The 21,425-nt window shown below is 36.9% G+C and overlaps 1 protein-coding gene and 1 long non-coding RNA gene across 6 annotated transcripts in view; both read right to left on the bottom strand.

The window, feature by feature from the left end:
* ralyl (RALY RNA binding protein like) overlaps positions 1-19,066 on the bottom strand; it is a 30,488-nt gene extending 11,422 nt beyond the window's left edge. For all 4 annotated transcript variants that reach the window (XM_067453000.1, XM_067453002.1, XM_067453003.1 and 1 more), the window contains exons 1-2: positions 18,928-19,066; positions 1,126-1,396 (exon numbers count right to left, since the gene is read on the bottom strand). In XM_067453000.1, the coding sequence (XP_067309101.1) occupies positions 1,126-1,381 (256 nt within the window). In that variant the 5' untranslated portion in view covers positions 1,382-1,396; positions 18,928-19,066. The remainder of the gene's footprint in view (positions 1-1,125; positions 1,397-18,927) is intronic.
* Positions 7,690-12,654, bottom strand: LOC137089429 (uncharacterized). Of its 2 annotated transcripts, none has more exons than XR_010907683.1 (4): positions 12,582-12,654; positions 12,061-12,095; positions 9,161-9,253; positions 7,690-8,948 (listed from the first exon to the last, which is right to left on the bottom strand). It is a non-coding gene; the product is annotated as an uncharacterized lncRNA (long non-coding RNA). The 2 variants fall into 2 exon arrangements; XR_010907684.1 differs by lacking the exon at positions 12,582-12,654 and adding an exon at positions 12,495-12,560.
* Positions 19,067-21,425: the final 2,359 nt, after the last annotated feature.

Here is a 21,425-nt window from a genome sequence, read left to right as displayed (position 1 = left end):
AAAAAATATTTTTTTTACAGTGTGGTAATTCAGATGTCCTTTTTTGAGAATTGACGACATCACCCTTTATTCAAATATTATTAAAAGATTTTGTAAGCATATTGCGTAATTGTGTGTGTTTTATTTGTGATAACTTGTGATAACGCAGTGAAACTTGCCAAATTGTGCTATTTTCATAATTTATTACAAAAAAATAAATTTATGTGGTTCAGATACAATAATATTTTAAGTTTCTGTTGGGTAAACCAATCTCCTTCATTATATTAACTCAAATTTTTAATTTCAATGAACTCAAAATTGTAAGGCAACCAGGTTACTTACTTTTTTAAGTTAAACCAACTATATTTTGTACAGAATAGTAGTATTTTTTTTTTTTTTTATGTTTAGACAATATTATGAATTATTTTCTTTGGTATTATGTGTAGTTATAAGAGCCTGATGTTTGTTTTTTTAAGTATGTATTAAGTACATATTGGTCATTGTTTGTATTTGTGCTTTTTGTAGGCCGATGTGTTGGTGGTGAAAAATAAATAAATGAAAAGAAAGTAGAAGAAAAAGTGAACAATTACTGGGGGGGCTTCGAGATGTCTTTATAAAAGAAATGTTTATTTGTATAATGTATTAAATTATGGATGGAAGAATGGAAAGACTAACGTTGTTGTTTTTAAACCCTCCAGAGTCTTTTGAATCTTTCATCAAAATACTTCTGAATTTAAACACAAGCTTTGCTGGTTGCAGATGCGCAGCTCTGCACTTTACAGTAAGATCAAGCAACTCTTTTTTCACAATCAAAGATCAAGTCTGAAGAGGGGAAAAAAGAAGAAAAAAAATAACAACAGTAACCTTAAGGAAAATCAGTCCAGCACAAGAGACCCACTGGAGTTCAAACAGGGACAGCAGGAGTTTTATTTTTAATAAAGAATGATGTCTATGTCTATTTTTAATAAAGAATGAATATTTACTGTAGCCATGGGGATGACCATAACCAAAGATTAACCTGCAGATCTCAGCTCTTTCCTTTCTTTTCTGATTTTCTCCTGTTATTTTTTCTACCTTCCTCATCATTGTCATCTGTTTCAGTCTAATTCATTTACATAAATAAAAAGGGAAATAAATATCTCTTACCCAAGGTCTGTCCAGCGAGCAGCCTGGTGTTCTCTCCAACCACAGCTGAGCGAGCGTTCCTCTCGCAGGCATACTGGACGAAAGCAAAGCCCTTGTGCACAGAGCAGCCGGTGATCTTGCCATACTTGGCAAAAATGAGCTCAATGTCCGTTTTCTTGACCACAGCAGTGTTGAGGTTACCAATGAATACTCTGGAATTCAGAGAGCGAGGATCTGTCTTGTTTGTTATATTGCTGGTTTGAGTTTTCCCAGTCATCCTTCTCAGGATGTCCTGAAACACACACATACAAACAAATATTAAAGTGCCCCTATTATGGTTTGTGCATAATAGGGGCACTATTAAGTGTAAGTGCACTAATAAGTGCATAATACATTGAGTTTGTCTCCCAAAACACTTAGTAATTCCAGTCAGTAATGAGGCACTTTGCATGCACTTTAACCCTCGGGTCTTTAGTGTCCCGGGACGTCATTCACTACCCTCCTCATCATTCTTTTTTTTTTAATTAGACATCAACCTTCTTACTAATCCCTTAATCAAATCATTATAAACAATATAACCAGAAAGAAAAAAAAAGATTTTGTTTTTGTAAAAATTGTATAGGGTCGCAAATGACCCGAGGTGTGTAACAGTGCAAGTATATATTTTTGCACAACAATAATTGAATCTTTAATGACTGAATGAGAGCAATTAATCTTTATTCCACAAGGTGGCAATGTCTGATGAAGTACACAATGATGAAGTGACGATTCACTCATAGTTACCGCAGGCAGAGAACAAAAGAATAGGAAGTATCATCAGCAAAACTTGAAATGCCTCAGAGATTTACTGCAGAGCAAGTGCTGAACACAGTCAAATATTAGTGTCACTGTCACTTGATGCTGGATCTGGACTGGTGAAGAAGCTGTCAGCGATCAGTTTTGAGAATAACTTTGAGATCAGGAATATGAGCCAGATGGTGAACCGACTGGGAAATGAGCTCTGACAAGGACAGAGATGACACTATAAAACATCTGCTCAACCTGAACCATTCCAAACTCCAACAGGTAAAAGTAATATGCTTCATTTTATTCTTCTGTAATTGTTACTCTAATATCAGGAGAGTTTTATATTATCACGACATAGAGATCCATCAGTGTTAGATCACTAAAGTAAGTATGTAATAATGATTAGTGAAACATTCATGTTTTTAAAGGGTTAGTTCACGCGAAAATTGAATTTCTGTCATTAATTCCTCACCCCTCATGTAATTGCAAACCTGTAAGACCATCATTCATCTTCGTATCACAAATTGAGATATTTTTGATGAAATCCGAGAGCTCTCTGTCCCCTCCATAGACTGCAACGGTACAGCAACTTTCAAAGCCCAGAAAGATAAAGTTGTTGTTTTTTGTTTGTTTCTAAGCACAAAAAGTATTCTCATCACTTTATAAAATTCAGGTTGAACCACTGGAGTCACATGGACTATTTTAATGAGCTCTTGTGGATCTTGAAAGTTGTAACGTTGCTGTCTATGAGAGGGGTAAGAGAGCTCTCAGATTTCATCAGAAATATCTTCATTTGTGTTCTGAAGATGAACAAAGGTCTTAGGGGTTTGGAAGGACACGAGGGTGAGAAATTGATGACAGAATTGTAATTTTGGGGTGTATTAACCCTTTAAGGGTTAAAAGGATGCAAGGGTTTTTTGGATAACTGGATCCTTAAACCGTTGGTGATGCTGCTGTATATTATGAGACAATTAAAGTGTTTTTGACCTTGGATGCATGTAAACCTGTTAGCAGACCTTTAAAACAAAAACAGGAACATTTAAAAGAGTATAATAGGGGCTTTTTTTAAATCCTAAAAACTCACTCTCACGTAATTTGACACCTTGACTTTTTTTTATTTAACACTATAACTAGATTTTTAAAAAATTATATTCAATCCTATTAACAAATCTGGCTACACAATATGTATAAAATATTGCTTTGTGTACCAGTGCATATCAAAATTTAATTGGAAATATGTATTTTTTAATTTTGTATATAAAAGTAGGATTATTTAAAGTACATGTTGGTGAAATAATGAGTTATTCAGTGGGGTTTAAACAGATTCTGACTCAACATTACCTACCCATTTCCTATCTCCAGGGCAACAGACATAAAAGTTTATGATCAAGAAAGAAAGTTATTTTCAGATACTGTACCTACTTCATAACAATTCACGCCCTCTTCTCGAAACCACACACAAACACTAACACAGCCACATCTTAACAGCACGCCAGACTCGAACTGTCTAATTGCTTAATGTGCATATTTTCAAGTCTTCTTCACCACGGCTAATACTGCAGTTGGACCGAGAATAAAGGAGATTTTTTGCAGAGCACTATTTATGATCATGTGATCCGTTAGATTACTCTTCACTGTACTCATCTGGCTGGATGTGGCAATGCTGAGAAGACACTACACATAAAAATAAAAATAAAGGTACTCATATTGGCAAGGTGTATAAGAACCGTTAATACCCAAAGAACCATTCCATTGCTCAAAAGGTTCTTTAGACCAGGGGTTTTCAAACTTAATGATGCCAAGGACCCCCAAATATGATGAACCTTTATGATTTAAAAAAACCTTTATAATTAAAAAAAAAGAAAAAAAAAGAAAAGTAAACTGTTAAATAGTAAGTGTGACATTATAAATACAACATATTGTTTCCAAACTTAAATTGGCTATAAAAATTGGATGTATAAACCTAATGAAGAATTAGCAACTTTCACAATAAATGCATGTAAGCAGCTTGTGTAAGAATACTGCCTTACAACCCCAGTGAGCGAGATAAAGGGGACTATTGTGAGAAAAACCCATTAAAGATACAAAGCAAACATATACAGTTCTGGAATGTATATGGCAGAGAAACATAAATATAAAGCATTTAAAATATTCAGTAGACTTAAATCTTTTTATTCTCTGAAAGTTTTTGGGAACCCCTTAGAACATTCTGGAGGACCTCTTTGAAAACCCCTGCTTTAGTCTATAAAATGTTTAGAAAAAATTGTTCATTAAAGAACATTCAACAAAACGGTTCTTCTTCTATGCCATCGCAGTGAAAACCCCTTTTTGGTTCTTCCTGGCACCTTTATTTTTAAGGGTGTAGTCAGGATGAGCTGTGAGGAGCACTACAGTGTGACTGCTGAAACGTGTGAAGTTTCACATATAAGGCTTCTACTCTCTTTTGCTGCAAGTGATAGCCAAGTGTTTCTTCAGGATTCCTATACCAGAATATCCTCACATACAATTAATGTAAATATAAATCATTGTGTTGTCAAGAGAGTTCAGCTATAGTCTCTAACGGCAGGCGATCTAGACTCCATAGCAGATTTCAATAGCCAAGGACTGCCTAGAGGATGTTAGGCTGACATGGAAAGCAACCAATCACAGTAAGTTTTGCTCTGCATCATGTTTAAAGGCGTGAACATTTACAGTCGATGTCTCCACAGTAACAGTCCGACATAAAACGTTATGAAAGTTTACTGCAACAATGGTGCTGTGAGCTTTAGATACTTTTAATCAGCGTTTAGTTGATCCTGATAAGCACTCATTGTCACAGTTGTAAACTCAACGCTTTCTTCTTCATGGGAGGGACTGGCCACACAACAGCTTCCAGGCAGACCAATGAACAGCGCAACATACACTTTTCCTGGAAAACCTGGAGAGTACAACCAATCAGATGACGACTTTGAAACTCCTGAATTGTTTCCCATTTCGTGTGTTACATGCATCAGATGTTCAGCCAATGGTCCATGGCCATGCATGACATCTTAGGCTGAGACTAGGGTCCAGTCAATGCCATCTCACAACCCATTTGTACATATTTTATGAGATGGCTATTTCATACGAAGTCGTACAATTTGTCTAAACCTCAGTGAAAGGTAGGTTAATGGGCATGGTTTGGGGTTATGAATTGGGCTATAGGGTTAGGGTTAGTTTAAAATACGTTAAAATAAGTTAAAATACATACGATTTAGCAAAAATCCTACAAATTCGTGGAAGTGAGGTCGTATAAATTTGTACACATTAGCCCCCTTGTGAAATACATACGAAATGCCGTGAGATTGGGTTGGTTCAGCTAACATATGAAGCTCAAAGACAAAACAACACAGGCTTTATGAGTTCTATGACACGAGTTCAAATAAAGAAAAAGCAGGTCTGAGGCAGAGACGTCAGTAAAAAAATCGAACTTTATCATGGTGTGTCTGTTTTAAATCTGAAGCATCCAGTCACCTACAATTATGGCTTTTAGTCGATTAGTTTATAGCAAGCAAACATCTTGCGGTCAAATTTTTTCATGTTTTTGAAAGAAGTCTCTTATGCTAACCAAGGCATAAGAGATTTAAAAATACAGTAAAACAGTAAAATACAGTAAAAATACAGTAAAACAGTAATAATGTGAAATATTGTCACAATTGTATAATATATTTGACTCAATATTTTTGCCAATTAGAAATGTTATCAATAGAAATTCAAGTCCTTCTTTAAAAAAACAAAATAAAAACCATTAAGAAAAATAAATGTGGTCTTTAAATGTTAAAACAAATGTTTAACTCTGTTTAAAGTAGGATATCATTTTAAAAGGAATACTACAACTACAACAAATCCGCAGACCGACACAGACCGATCCATTTCATCTGTGAGACAGTGAGTCAACCCTGTGACTGATCCTCAGCAACACCAGCATCCTCCTCTTAATACACACCATCATTTCTGCCGAATCACTGATGCATGAAAACCTTTTGCTTCCCTGTGTTAACAATAGCCTCACCTCATTCTCTCAGGTTGACAGGCATGGCAGAGCTCTCAGCTCTGGCATTGGGAATGGACATGACATTTCTATTCTCATTCGAACCTCATCACTTCACCAGCTCCACTGAGTCCATGCACAATGATGTCTGTTATTCTGTTATTCCCCATTCAAACACTCTCTACTCCTTACACAGTACAGTACTTCACACTTCTCCTATTTTACGAGTTCACACTTACAAATAAGTCAGGTAGAATAAATGGCATGCATATTTGGTGTGCTGTCTGAGGAGAGGGCCTCATTTGGTCTGAACCCAGAGTACTCCATATTCCTGGCTTTCAGAGGTGGACTAAGTTTATTTACTTGAGTATCTGTACTTTACTGGAGTATTATTTTTTCACTATACATTTGAAAGACAAATATTGTATTTTTTACTCCACTACATTTCTATCAAGGTCCTCAAAGTCGAAAGTCGTTTCTGTAGCAGCTTTGAATGTCAATGGATGATTTTTTCCTTCTTTGAAAGGCATTTGGGTTTTAGCAGAAAGCCTTTCAGGAATCACTCTTGTACAGTCACATGAAGTTCAATGATTTCCCAGCATTTTTTGACCACCGATTTATAGTTTATAGCAAAATGGAAGAAGACGGATGTCAAAATGTTCATTTTGGCGAGTATTCACATAAACAGTGTATAGAATCCGTACATTCGGCCTTAAAGTGACAGCAGCTTTGTAAAGAACTGTGTAACTTTTAAGTATATAAATTAATTTAAGTTAATCGTATGCTAGTATGTCGGATGGAGCATCACTGACTGGCTTAAATCATTATGGCATAGTGTGCATTTATACCAAAATAATAAAATAATGAGTTGACATAAAGGAAATGTACTTTTGATACTTAAGCAATTTTGAAAACAAATATGTCTGCACATTTTCACTTAAGTAAAAATCTGTTTTTACAGCTTTCACATCTAATGGAGTAATATTTGTACCAGTTGTACTGTTACTTTTACTCAAGTATGAAGTTGTGTACTTAGTCCAACTCTCCTGGCTTTTAGGAACAAGCCAAGATTGAGGAATCGGGATGGTGGAGGGATGCTGAAAACTGTTGAGGAAGACGGTGAGTCGACTGTGTGTATATATAGACCTTCTCTCATGCTGAAAGGATAGATGTGGTAATTGCTGATGGCGAGTTGTTTGGACAGATCATTTGAAAATGCTCCTCCCAAACTTTATTTAAAAAAAAACATAATTTCCTGGTCACTGGTAAAATTACATGACCAAACAATCAAATAAAGGTGGCCTCAAGCAATCTCTGCTCTCTGTCAGCATTAGAAACATCCCACTAATGTAGACACTTTTTAATAGTTTAAATTTAATTATGAATTAAGTCACAGTTAACTCAATTTCCTTCAGAATTTAAAAATGATTGTCAAAAGACAAACAAATGAATGAATTTTATGCTGATGTAATAAACATTAAGATTTAAATATAAGGTTACACTGTAAAATGTAACAAGTTGACTTTACTTAGAAAAAGTGAGGAAACCGATTGCCTTAAAATTTCCAAGTAAAGTAGCGTATTATTTTTTTGTTGGCAAAACTTAACACAATTTGTACAGAAAACTTCTTAATGAAGTATACTTAACTCAAAATTCTTAGTTGTGTTAACTTGTTATTAGTGCTCACATTACTAGGAAAATATCAGGAAACCGATTGCCTTAAAATTCTCAAGTAAGCTGAACTTAAAAAAATAAGTGAAGACAAAAAGCAACAACTGAACTCCATTCAACACTTATTTATTACTTATCAATAGTCTACAGGTACTACAGTGTAAAAAACACCATTATAAGACACAAAATCTAAAAAATTTTTCTTGTAACATTAACAAGTTAATGCACAAAAAAACACTGTTATTCTTGTTAATACTAAACAAAAGTGCAAAGTGCAACTAAATTTTTTTTTTACTGAATTTGGAATCGTGACAATCTTTTTTGACAATCTTTTCCCTGAGACTGAACAGGTATTACAGTGTAAAAAACACAATGTCATTATGAGAGACAAATTCTAAAAAAAAAAAAAAAATCTTGTAACATTAACAAGTTAAGGCACAAAAAACATGCCTATGTTATTCTTGTTAATACTAAAAAAAACTGCAACTAAAAAAAATTAACTGAATTTGGAATCGTGACTGTTTTGACAATCTTTTGCCTGAGACTGAACAGCTGACATTTTAAAATGAACAACTTTAGTTTAATGCAAGACCTAATTTTAACACCCAGAACTGTAAATTCTGTCACAATTTACCCAACACCCACAAGTTCCAGACCCATTATACTTTTGTTAGACTTTGAAACACAAATGAATTTTTTTATTTAGTTTCTGTCCCTTTAATGAAAATCCAGGTAACCAAAACTTAAAAGTTTTGAGTTCAAAACTCAAAACTTAAAAGATCCAGAAAAATATATAATTTACGCACCATAAAAATAAATCAATTTGAATTGAGCAGATAAAGAGGATTTGTTTTAAAACTTGTCTTCTTAAAGTTTTGGTTACCTGGACTTTCAATGGAGGGCAAGAAACTTCTAATGGTTAATTAAAAATATTTATATTTGTGTTTCAAAGACTAAAAAAAGTGTTGTGGGTTTGGAATGATATGTGGGTGAACAAATTAATGACAGATTTTACATTTTGGGTGAATTAAACTTTTAAGACAACTTCAAACAGCCTTCACTTACAGAAGCAGCATGTTTTTAAGTGACTGTAGTTTTGGTTAAAGGGATTTGTATCCAAGAGAAAGAAACACTCTTTGAATAAAATCAAAGGTGTTCTAGAGCTGCGATGGGTACTCCAAGTTCAGCGCATATGTTAGCCCAAAAAGTAGGCACATGGCATTGGGAAGGTATTCAAGATCATCCATCACAATGGCTCCTTCTAGGATGATTGCTGTGTGTGAAGCCTTCAAATACAGTACATGAGGTGAACCCTGGCTGTCATGGGGCTGGCGCTCAGAATCCCGATGAAAGTTTGGGGTATGTCACTATCACAGTCCTACAAAATTAAACAATACATATAAGTATTGTATGAAAATTAGAAAAAACAATGAATAGTACAATTAGGGCAGAACATACAACAAAACTCAAATGCAGCATTTGCATGTCTGCTTCAAGATGAAAGTTAAATGAAGAATAATTGAATGCCAATATGTGATGTATGTGTGGGGTTGATTATAGTTTAGAATGAAATGTAAGAAAGGTACTTGCCAACATTGTTTTAAAAAAGTCAGAGGTTTCTTCTCCAAGAAGTAGAGGGAGGCCACAAAGAACTGTTGTCCGCTTAGCAGTGATGTCAGCGCTCTATGTGGGGGGAAGATATCAAATTAGCCTGAATAAATCTATTTTAAAGGGATCCCATGGTGTTGAGACTTGTATGGCTTAATATAACATAAATGATGTCTCTTACTGAATTATGTGGTAGAAAACCCATGAAAGATCTACGTTATTTAAAAAATCGATTTTATATTTGGACCACGGGCGGCGCCATTTTGTTTGCGTTCTAGGTTGATGACGTAGAGTGGTTGAACTCCTCAATCAGCTGGCGTTACCCGTTGCTATTTTTACCACAACGCAACTCGAAAATTGTTTCAGAGTTAAACAAAACAAATGAATTGCTTTGTAATTGTACTTAAAACACACTCAAACATACATGTGCACACAAACTCACCTACACAAGTCACAAACAGATCGGCGGGCGCGCACACACACACCTGACTGCTCTGTCTCAATCGCATGCATCATCACCAAAACATCCTGCCTCTCTTCCTCACGTTACTTTATCCCATCGTCCTACCTAGATATTTCCCTCTGCTGGTCACATTAGGCATTATAGTTAATCTACTATCAACAGTCTATCCATAGACAGAGTCTATCTGGGGAACAGGATGTGTTGAACAGGATATCAACAAAGGGAATAGATTGAGGGTTATGTATGCGCGCGCAGTGCGTGCGTGCGTGTGTGTGTGTGTTCGCGCCGATCTGTTGGGCTGGGTGTGTGTTCGCGCCGATCTGTTGGTGTGTGTGTGTGTTGCTGTGTTCGCGCCGATCTGTTGGGGTGTGTGTGAGTCTGTGTGAGAGAGAGAGTTTGTGTGCACATGTATGTTTGAGTGCGTGAAGTCGGACAGCTGTTTGTAAATCGGCTTTCGTTATTGCGGTGGAACGTGAGACTGAATGACTGCACTCGAACATGTCCACTATGGTGTCGGACAACACTACAAATGTCCGTCCCTTCAAATAATGCCCTATTTAAGGGTATAGGGTCGATTTCAGATTCAGCCCCTGTCGTGGAGACTGAGCAGCCCAACATCTCGATTGAGACAGAGCCTGTCGTGTGCGCGCCCGCCGATCTGTTTGTGACTTGTGTAGGTGAGTTTGTGTGCACATGTATGTTTGAGTGTGTTTTAAGTATAATTACAAAGGAATTCATTGGTTTTGTTTAACTCTGAAACAATTTTCGAGTTGCGTTGTGGTAAAAATAGCAACGGGTAATGCCAGCTGATTGAGGAGTTCAACCACTCTACGTCATCAACCTAGAACGCAAACAAAATGGCGCCGCCCATGGTCCAAATATAAAATCGATTTTTAAAATAACGTAGATCTTTCATGGGTTTTCTACTACATAATTCAGTAAGAGACATCATTTATGTTATATTAAGCCATACAAGTCTCAACACCATGGGATCCCTTTAAAAATTCAGTGATGACCTTGCTCAAAAAAGAAATGTTGTTACAGAATGAAATATTTAATTTGTTAATATATTACTTAAAGGGATAGTTCACCCAAAAATGAAAATTTGATGTTTATCTGCTTCCCCCCAGGGCATCTAAGATGTAGGTGACTTTGTTTCTTCAGTAGAACACAAATTAAGATTTTTAACTCCAACCGCTGCCATCTGTCAGTCAAATAATGGGAGTGAATGGGAACTCTGCGGCTCATGACGACACATTGATGTCCTAAGACACGAAACGATCAGTTTGTGTGAGAAACACAACAGTATTTATATAATTTTTTACCTCTAAAACACCACTATGTCCAACTGTGTTCATCATATGCTAAGTAAGGTCTGATTGCATATACTTCAATGAGTGCAAGACATCACTGCCATTGTCAGAGCGCAATCAGACATCACTAAGCGAATGAACAAAGTTGGACAGGTAAAAAATTATATAAATACTGTTGTGTTTCTCACACAAACTGATCGTTTCGTGTCTTAGGACATCAATGTGTCGTCATGAGCCGCAGAGTTCCCATTCACTACCATTATTTGACTGACAGATGGCAGCGGTTGGAGTTAAAAATCATAATTTGTGTTCTACTGAAGAAACAAAGTCACCTACATCTTGGATGCCCTGGGGGATTTTTGGGTGAACTATCCCTTTAAAGGTTTAGTTCACCCCAAAATTAAATTCCTATCATTAATTACTCATCTTCATGTTGTTCCCACACCCATAAGACCTTTGTTCATCTTCAGAACACAAGTTGAGATATTTTTGATGAAATCCAAGAGGGTTTTTTATCCTCAATAGAAATTAACGAAAATACCAAATTCCATGTCCAGAAAGGTACTAAAGACTTAATTTAAACAGTCACACTACAGTGGTTCAAGCTTAATTTTATGAAGCGGAGATAATACTTTTTGTACGCAAAAACAAAACAAAAATAACCACTTTATTCAACAAATTCGTCTCTCCCCTGTCTCCTACACTATTTTCATTCCAGGTTCTATGTCAGAATGCAGACTCAGTATTGGCCGACGGCTGTTCATGTCAGCAGCATAGCGCATGCATGTGATGCTGACACTGGAGCTGGCCAATAATGAACCGATGTTTTGATGTAAACACGGAAGTGTGAATTGATTAAAAGACGGGAGAGACAAATTTGTTGAACAAAGTATATTTTTGTTTTGTTTTTCTGCACAAAAGTGTTCTCATCACTTAATAACATTAAGGTTGAACCACTGCAGTCTCATGGACTATTTTAACATTGTCTATACTGAACCTTGAATGTGGTAGTTTCTTTGATAGAAAAACTAAGAAAAATTAAAGCTTTAAGCGATAATGCTTCAATAAAGGAGCTCTCTTTTCACAGGAAAAAAAACACTACTTACATTTCCATTGCATGTCTCATTTCACAAAACATTCTCTGCAAAAGAAGACAATAATATTAACATACAAAATCCTTATATATTTATTTGCAAGTCACTGTGTAATGTTTATACTTATTACACATGTTTAAACATTAAAAAAATATCTTAAGTTGGCCTATTCTACAATGAATATATTTACATTATAACGTTGCCTGTAAAACAGACCTAAACACTGTAATATAAATCTCTAAATTGGAGTAATCAGTTTTCCTCAGTCAACATTGTACACAATAAAAATAAATAATAAAATATAAAACCGTTCCTTGATTGAAAACAGGCACCAAAAAATTAGTGAATAGCAATGGCTAGACTGTTCATTTCAATTAGCACAATCCAACACAATCCAAAAGTTTGATTAAACTAACATCACAACCAATGTTGCTGTGTAACACTACCTCATTTAATCTGCTTATTACACTATTGATTAATGTATATTAAGCAAATAAGCAATTACAAAACATGCCAAACGAGCGCTGACTCACCTTTCCATGTGCTTCTTCCATCAGAATAAGTTATTACGGTGCGAAACGACTCCACCTATGGACAGAACTGTGCATAGCCACTCGAAAAAGTTCAATATACTCACTATGTTAATTAGAGTTTAATTGAACCTTTTGAGTTTAATAACTTGCTGTGCTAAAAAGTTGTCATTACTCTGTTAACCTTAGTAAGATCAACAAACTTACTCAAAATAAGTTATATTCACTTAATATTAATAGTAAGATCATCAGTTGCATTTTACAGTGTACAATTTTAGAGATTGTAATTATTGTTATTATATAAGGGGCTTTTCTATTGTTTTTCCATATAAACACATGCTGACGTCTTTAATCATTAAACTTGAGTAGGGTGACCATATTTTGATTACTCGGCCCGGCAATGAGATACTCAAACAATACTCAAAGTTTACTCAAAGATTCCTAATTAATTTCAATACATTTAAAGTATGCCCCCTCTGTATGGATAGAAAATTGTTATATTAGGGCCAGGACAGAACTTGAAAACAGGACATGAGAAAAAATGTCATTTTAATTCATATTTCTGTATAGCCTGGAAATCTAGATGCACCATAGCAGCAGCAAATATAGTTTGCAGCCAGGACGTCTATAGCAACTCTCCGTTGGCCTGAGAGCTGTAAAAATCAAACTCTGGTCAGGGCAATCACATTGGCCCTCATTTATCAAAAGTGCGTACACCAAATTTCCAGCGTACACCTTGCGTACACCCAAACCCACGGTGACTTTGAGATTTATCAATATGGACGTTGGCGTACGGCACGCTCAAATCCTACGCCAGCTCAGGAGGTGGTGTAGGCCTACGCACGTTTGAGTTAGTGGGAAAATGCACAGAAAAACAATTCCTAACACAAAACGCACTGACAAGATATGCTATATGACCCACTGTTAAAAACCACAACAACAACATTCAGTGTTTATTTTTGTGCAACATGAACGTCAATGTTTAATTTGTGTGACTTTACCAAAGAGTTTGATTTGTAGGCATATGTATTCCTACAGTCGCGAGCCTGTGCGCTTTACCGGCCCGCCTGGCCCAGCAGCTGCGCACGGACTGGGACTAAAATAATTCAGACTGACAAAATAATAAAAATGACCTTCTTCTTTTAAATAATAATAAAATCAATAAAAACGACATTCTTCTTCTAAATAACAAGCGTCATTAATAATAATAATAATAATAATAATAATAATAATAATAATAAGAAGAAGAAGAAGAAGAAGAAGAAGAAGAAGAAGAAGAAGAAGAATCTTACAAATTGTCATGTAATTATTAATGTGAATGAATACTCCACATCACATCATCATCACTGTCGTACACCCCAATACATGCCGTGATACGAAATCAAATGCTAATTGTTTCAAAACGTGCTGTAAAATAATGCATTGGGATGGTAATTTCTTATCCAAACAGCTTTAAACTGCTGGGGTGCGCTTCTCAACCCCCACACTATTAACAGCTCGTAATGTTATAACGTATTTCAAACTACTCATATTATTACTCATATGAGCTCGTATTTCAGCTGGTAATTACTCGTAATTTGGGTCCATATTTTGTTTTTGTGGGTGCCTTTATTCCAACTCTTTATACTCTTAAATAAAACAATTTCGTTTTTTTTTTTCCACTTCCCTGGTGATCTCGATGGGTGCGTCTCAATCATCTCAATAGTTCAGTAGTCAGAGCACTGATCAGGGAGTCAGCCCATTGACTTATGTCCTAATCAGTGCCCTGACTAGTGGACTAGTGAGATGATAGAGCGCGCCCGATCTCCACGTTGGTGAAGTTTCGCTTCTTTGCCGTCTTCCGTGTGTCCATGGCGTAAAATGAGGGCGTGCGGGAGGCGGAGACTTGAATATATAGGGGCGTGTTATTCTAATGACGATCGTTTTCAGCCGCGGGATTTATCAAGGGCAAGTATTGCGTACACCTGAATTGCAGAGGTGCGCACAGTTTCATAAATCAGGCGGTGAGAGGAGTGTAAGCATAATCTTACGCCAACATATACGCCTGTTTCTACGCAAGATTGATAAATGAGGGCCATTGTGTATAGAGTCGGTGGGCGGGCTTAACATAGTGACGGTAGAGTTGTGGCGGTACCGCCTGCTACTTGAAAACAAAGCTGGCGAACAGCAATCTTTCAAAACGGCCACGACTCTGGAAGATTTGGAGTTAAGACTTTCTTTGAGAAAAGAACATTGCAGTGGACTCCTTTTTTGAATTATGAAAGTTAAAATGATAATGGGGTCGGGCTGAAACTATAGCAAAAAACACATGTGGCACCTGGAGTCGCAATGTGCCGGTTGTATGATTGGGCCCTAAGCATTCACATCTACATTTATGAGAAACAGGCCTAATGTAAGATCATTTGAAGGTCATAAAGTTCTTATGCAAAAGCAATATAAGATCATAATTTTGTTAATTTTCTAGTGCCATGACGATCTTTTAAAAACCATATACCACTAGCATTAAGGAGACTTGTTTATCCCTTTCTCCCTCTGTTTTGTGATCAGTTATAGAGTAAATTTAACCAGACATGTGTAAATGGGTCACTAGAGCAGTGACTAATTAGCTTGTAACACAATGAGCTGCAGTTGACATGACAGGTGCACTGCTTAGACAATACAAGGTCAATTTAAGGTGGAAACCCATTCACTTTTACATGAAAAGTGAGGATGATGCCATCCAGGGTGCTAAAATAGATTCAAAACATCTCCCTGAAGTGTTATTTATTTTCACTGAAGTTTGTTTTAATGATGCATCCCGCAAAACATCCAAAGACAAACTCATACAAAATATTTTGAACAAGTGAGAAACTTCTACAAATACTAAATTAACAGATTTTTGGGAGATTTCATTTCTGTTAAATGGGTTATAGCCTGTTGGTACAATTACTGCAGTTCTTTTAAACAAGTAGGTCTAGATCTTTTAAATAAAAAAGTCAATGGAATCATGATGGCATATTCCGAGTACAAGCAGACTCCATTCATCTCTTCATTCTCTATCAACAATGAGCTTCTAAACAAACCAGATGAATTAAATAACAATAGAGCATTGTGAAGAGAGAAGACCAAAGTGGCTTCGGTGTAAATCCTAATAGGCTGTGTTTCTGAAATAACATGACGAAATGAGGTGGTTTATACAATCGTCTTATTTTTATTCTCATTTAAACTAGAGAGAAAGAAAATCCTTCAGTCTATATAGGTGTCTATACAACATAAAACTTTGTTGGGAGAAATTACCTGCAAGGAAGTTTAAAGGATTAGTTCACTTCAGAATGAAAATGTCCTGATTATTTACTCACCCCATCTCATCCAAGACATTCATGTATTTCTTTCTTTAGTCGAAAAGAAATTACATTTTTGAGGAAAACATTTCAGGATATTTCTCCACAAAATGTACTTCAATTGGAACCAATGGTTGAAGGTCCAAATCAATGCAGTTTCAAAGGAAGGGCTTCAGAGGCTCTGACCAATCCCAGACGAGGAATAGGGTCTAGGATCTAGCTCTAGAAAAGGATCTAGCCAAACTATCGGTCATCTAAAAAAAAAAATTATAAAAATGCCCTGCGACTTGCCACGGATTGCGCAGTCACGTTGCAAAGGTCACGCTAGAAGTAGGAGGAAGTACGCCCCATGTGAAAGTGCGAAGACTAATACAAACGCCCTTCACTAATCCATCTTCAAAATCGTCCGACATCATCATTTAACCTTTTTTTTGCTAAAGGATGTTTGTATTAGTCTGAGCACTTTGTAAACACAGGGGCGGAACTTGCCTACGTCTAGCGTGACCTTTTTGTCATGATTGCACAATCTGTGTAGCCTAGAAATCTAGACGCACCCTAGCGGCAGCAAATCTAATCTGCCCCGAGTGTCGTCTAGCAACTCTCAATGCACTTCTGAGCGATAAACGCCAAACTCTGTTTGGGCCAATCACATCGTGTATAGAGTCGGTGGGCGGGGCTTAACATAATGATGGCTGAGTTGCGTTTGCGTGTTACTAGTAAACACAGAAACTGGCGAATGGCGGTCTTTCGAATCAGCTTTGACCGCGACTCTGGAAGACTTGGAGTTAAGCTTTTATCTGAGAAAAGTACAAAGAACGGCACTGAGGTCATTCTTATGTGTTCTGAGTTTTGCTGGATACAGCAAATGGTTAATCTATCAGCTCCGCTTCCATAGCTCTGGTTGGTCATAGCGCTATCCTATCGCGTGCAGAGGGAGTTTGAAAGACAACCGTTTATCCCGCCCCTCGGATTGAGCTGTCAATGGTGAGTTTCCAGACCAAACATCTTGATGTTGGTCTGGCTTGTCAGGCTAAAATCCGTGGTGTGTACAATCAGAGTAAATTATCAGCAAATTTTCATTTTGAAGTGAACTAATCCTTTAAGCTACCGCAGATAGTTATTTTGATCTAGCTGCCAAACTCCAGAGAAGCATATGGCATGATACTTTGTGACAACTTATCCTGCCATTACTGGTGATGAATGAATTTTTATCTTCATTATCTGTATTCATATGTGTGTGTAGGATGTGGGGCTCTGAGGAAGACTCAGGAATTCTGTCCAGGTATCGTATGGTTGCTTCCATCCCTCTTAGAATTCCCAATGAGAGATAAGCCTTACTTGGGGAAAGGATATTTCACGGCTGGCCTCCCCCACCTGTCCCTTGACTGACACTGTCTGAATAATAAATCATTCTTTTTCAGAATAACACACATCTTCAGCACTGTCGTTCTTGACTCTAAAGGAACAATATTGATTAAAGAAAAATCATTTGCAAGAAGAGTGTGAGTAGTATCATATCTAGTTGAAAGCTGGTTGAATGATTATTATGCTTTGGGTGCTTAAAATGAATGAAAGAAATATTGCAATTGGCTGGATACAAAAGAAAGCTAACACTGATGAAATATTTATATTACAAAGTCATGTGATAAAATATTTTTTTGTGTGTGCAAACTTCATTGGATGTTTAGGTTTTTTTAGGTTATGGTAGCATATCGCCTCACGGACAAACCATTTCATTTGATTTAAATAATGTCAAGACCAGTAGCCTAATATCAATATGGATGCATGGTCCAGTGTGAAATGCAGACATTCTTATACATTGCAAAAGTTTTTCATTTCACATTAAAGGTTCTTCAAATAAGTGTGGACCAGAGAATACAGTTCTTAATGAAACCAGAAGGTTCTCATTTGGCATCAGAATTAAAACCATCTTTTTTTTATTCCTGTTGGAACCTTTAAAGGGGTACTTCAGCGCTGGGAAGATGAATCTGTATTTGAACTGGGTCATCAATGCAGTAGAAATGTGAAATTATTTTTGAATTTGGTGCTTTCTAGACTGAGAAAAGACAGAAAATGTATTTTTGTCCCATGGGGATGAAAGACTACAATTCCCAGAATGCTTCGCTGCCCTGTGCCATTCCCCAACGCCACCAACTTGATTACAGTGACTGAGTTAGAGAAGACACTACAATTAAAAACTGAACGTGTCTGTTCAATATAAGGAGTGAGTCACCGCGCGAGTCTCACAGCACTGAGCACTAACTGCAGGAGTGATGAGAGCTGAGGTAATCGCGACTACACTCGCGGCATACATTCACAACGCGAGTTCAGTCTGGCGCGTTTCAGTTCATGCCTTTACAAGCTTAACTTTCATAGAAATTAATTTGAGAAGTTAAAAGACTTACATTGCACACCATTGCTCCGTTTAAATGAGTGCCTGCCAGCTGAGCTCTCCCTGCAAGCTGAGTATCTCCCATCCCCCATGCGCGAGTTCAAAACATGCGGAAATGGCTCCCTCTGCTGGCTGTAGTCTTTAGCCTTTGGGCAAACATTCCTCCTATGATGCAAAAATCGTCAATTTGCATCATAGGAGGAATTTTTCTAGAAATAAAATGCATAAATCTCTTGTCTCAGGGAGATATGAGGGGGGAAAGCACAATAATTTGAATATACTCCAGGGTTTCTACTGATACAAAGCCATATGCTAATCGCTGAAGTAACCCTTTAATTAATATATATATCAATAAAACAAAACAAAATTAAGAGGTAGTGCTGCAAACTTCGGAACTAACCAGTCATTAATCATATATGAATTGAAAACAATTTTATATAGCTAGCTAGACCTAGGCATTGCTCATCATAGCATGCAGCACAAGTATTAACGTTACTAGTTTGAAGTTAACGCGACGTCAGAATGATATAAAAGTAGGCTATAAGCACCTCTTTAAAAAAATGACCTCAGGAAATACACGAGTAAAAACATTTGACAGCGATGAAAAGAAGCGAGATAAAACATAGGAGCTACTTACCAATCACAAAGTCCGAGCATAAGATGAGCTGGAGAGCGAGTGCAGAGCTTCGCTTCAGGATCGTTCCTATCGCAGCCTCACCGGATCACGTGACAGCGGCTGAATTCATCCACATATCCAAACTGCATCCATTCATCCACAGCTGGCTTACTGTCTGTAGCCTGCTTCTTCAACTGGGCTTTTCTCCCTTTCTTTCTCTCTCTTAGGGTTTGAGAAAACTGAAACAACCCCCCTCCTCTTTTTTTCTCTATTTTGTTAAATGACTGACAGTTGTCTTGGAAACATTTTGCCATGCCTTCCTCGTTTATTTTTGTAACTTTCAAATGCCTTTTATGTACAGAATTTGTTGTTTTACTGTTGTATCAGACCCAGACTTTTAATGTTAAATGTCAGTTAAAAATATGCATTACTGCATGCTTTAAACGATAATGATCTTAAAAAAGAAAAGAAAATCGATAGCTTAATTTGACCAAAGATTTTTCAACCTTTACCAACAGACAGTATCGGACGGTGAAGAGCTGTTTGAAAAGAAATGTGAGCCATGTGTGAAATCACGGTAAATCTCACTAATTATTATTTAATTGTGTTACACTAACTAACCATGCTAGCAAGCCAACAATTTCCATCAAATAACACTATCAAACATAATGTCATTTGAAATGTGGTGAACACTGGGGTTAAAAAACATATTTATGACACAAATAGGACAATTGTGATCCATGTCCACTGTTACACTTCATCAGTGTGAAAACACTTCATGAGTGTAAAAAGTGTGACCTTTCTAAAAGATATCTTTGGAACGTATCATCACTGTACTTAATTACGACAAAATAAAAAATATATATTTTCTTTTCGTTCACAACTAAACGTGTCATATTGACCTATGTTAGTCTCTTTTATAAATCTTTGAATAAACTTTGTTCTGCAAGTCCTCCGCATTTCTGTTCTCAGAGAAACTTCCTTTTTAATGCATTTCTACATAATATAAGTGCAAAGATGATTAAAATGGGTCATATACTGTTCCCCTCATTAGTAAGAAATTAAATTTAGGCACTCAGAAAATCAGGATGTCTTTTCCCCAATATCAATCACAGGTCTCTGATTCAGTAAAATAAATGACAATGTTTTGATGTGATTCAGAATGTCAAGCTTATAGATTCGAGAGGAGCAACAAAACTACAACCCAATCTTAAATTAAATCTTCGCGAATAACCTGAAGCTCCATCTGAGCCAACGTTCGGAAATGTTCCTCATGAGTTGTCAAGCCTTTGCACCATGCCATCGCATGCTTCAGAGCCTGTTAGAGGAGGTTGGTCGTTGTGTATATCTTATGCACGACAGCGCTGACAATCTTCTCTTCTTCCCCCTCTTCTGTGAGCATATTTTAATATGCTAAAATTCAACTTTAACAATTTAGCCATAAATACATTTTAGCGTTTATAAAAACAGACACACTTAAATACTGTATATAAATATACTGAAGTGTTTGATATTAATGTTATTTTTTTCCCAGCAGGTTTGCCTCCATGGCAAAGACACTTTCTTATTTGAAGTTTAGTACAAAGAAACATTAATGGTCTGTAAGTGTGTCACCCAGAGAGATTTAAGTATTTAAAACTGTTCTTGTAACTAGGGCATCTATCATTTTTGGCAAAAGGTCACCTTCAGTACATTAGCCAACTTAAAATGGACAGTTTTAGGTAGATATATGACCTTCGTGTGCATGTAACATCTGGTTGTCAGACAGCTCCTTTAGGGCTAAAACATTAGTCAAAGTCAAACTTTATTTGTCATATGTGCAGCGGCACAGCAAACAGCAGTACATGTCAGTGCTTTATTTTACAACTGTTGCCAAAAGTATTAGGACGCCTGCCATTACATAAACATGAACTCTAATGACATCCCATTGTAAATCGGTAGGGTTTAAATTAGATTTGGTGCACCCTTTACAGCTTCAACTCTTCTGGGAAGATTTCCTCAAGGTTTAGGAGTGTGTTTATGGGAATGTTTGACCATTCTTCTAGAAGCTCATTTGTGAGGTCAGGCACTGATGTTGGACGAGAAGGCCTGGCTCTCAGTCTCCGCTGTAATTCATCCCAAAGCTGTTCTATCGGGTTGAGCTCAGGACTCTGTGCAGGCCAGTCAAGTTCCTCCACACCAAACTCGCTCATCCATGTCTTTATGAACCGACGCTTTGTGCACTGGTGCGCAGTCATGTAGAAACAGGAAGGGGCCATACCCAAACTGTTCCCACAAATTTGGGAGCATGAAATTGTCCAAAATGTCTTGGTATGCTGAAGCATTAAGAGTTCCTTTTTCTGGAACTAAGGGGCCAAGCCCAACCCCTTGAAAAACAACCCAATATCATAATCCCCCATCCACCAAACTTTATACTTAACTCAATGCAGTCAGGCAAGTACCGTTGTCCCGGCTACCGCCAAATCCAGACTCGTCCATCAGATTGCCAGACAAAGAAGTGTGATTGGTCACTTCAGAAA

This window comes from Pseudorasbora parva, chromosome 9 (genome assembly GCF_024679245.1).
Source record: "Pseudorasbora parva isolate DD20220531a chromosome 9, ASM2467924v1, whole genome shotgun sequence".
Lineage (NCBI taxonomy): Eukaryota > Metazoa > Chordata > Actinopteri > Cypriniformes > Gobionidae > Pseudorasbora > Pseudorasbora parva.
This window is presented reverse-complemented; position numbering and strand designations above follow the sequence as displayed.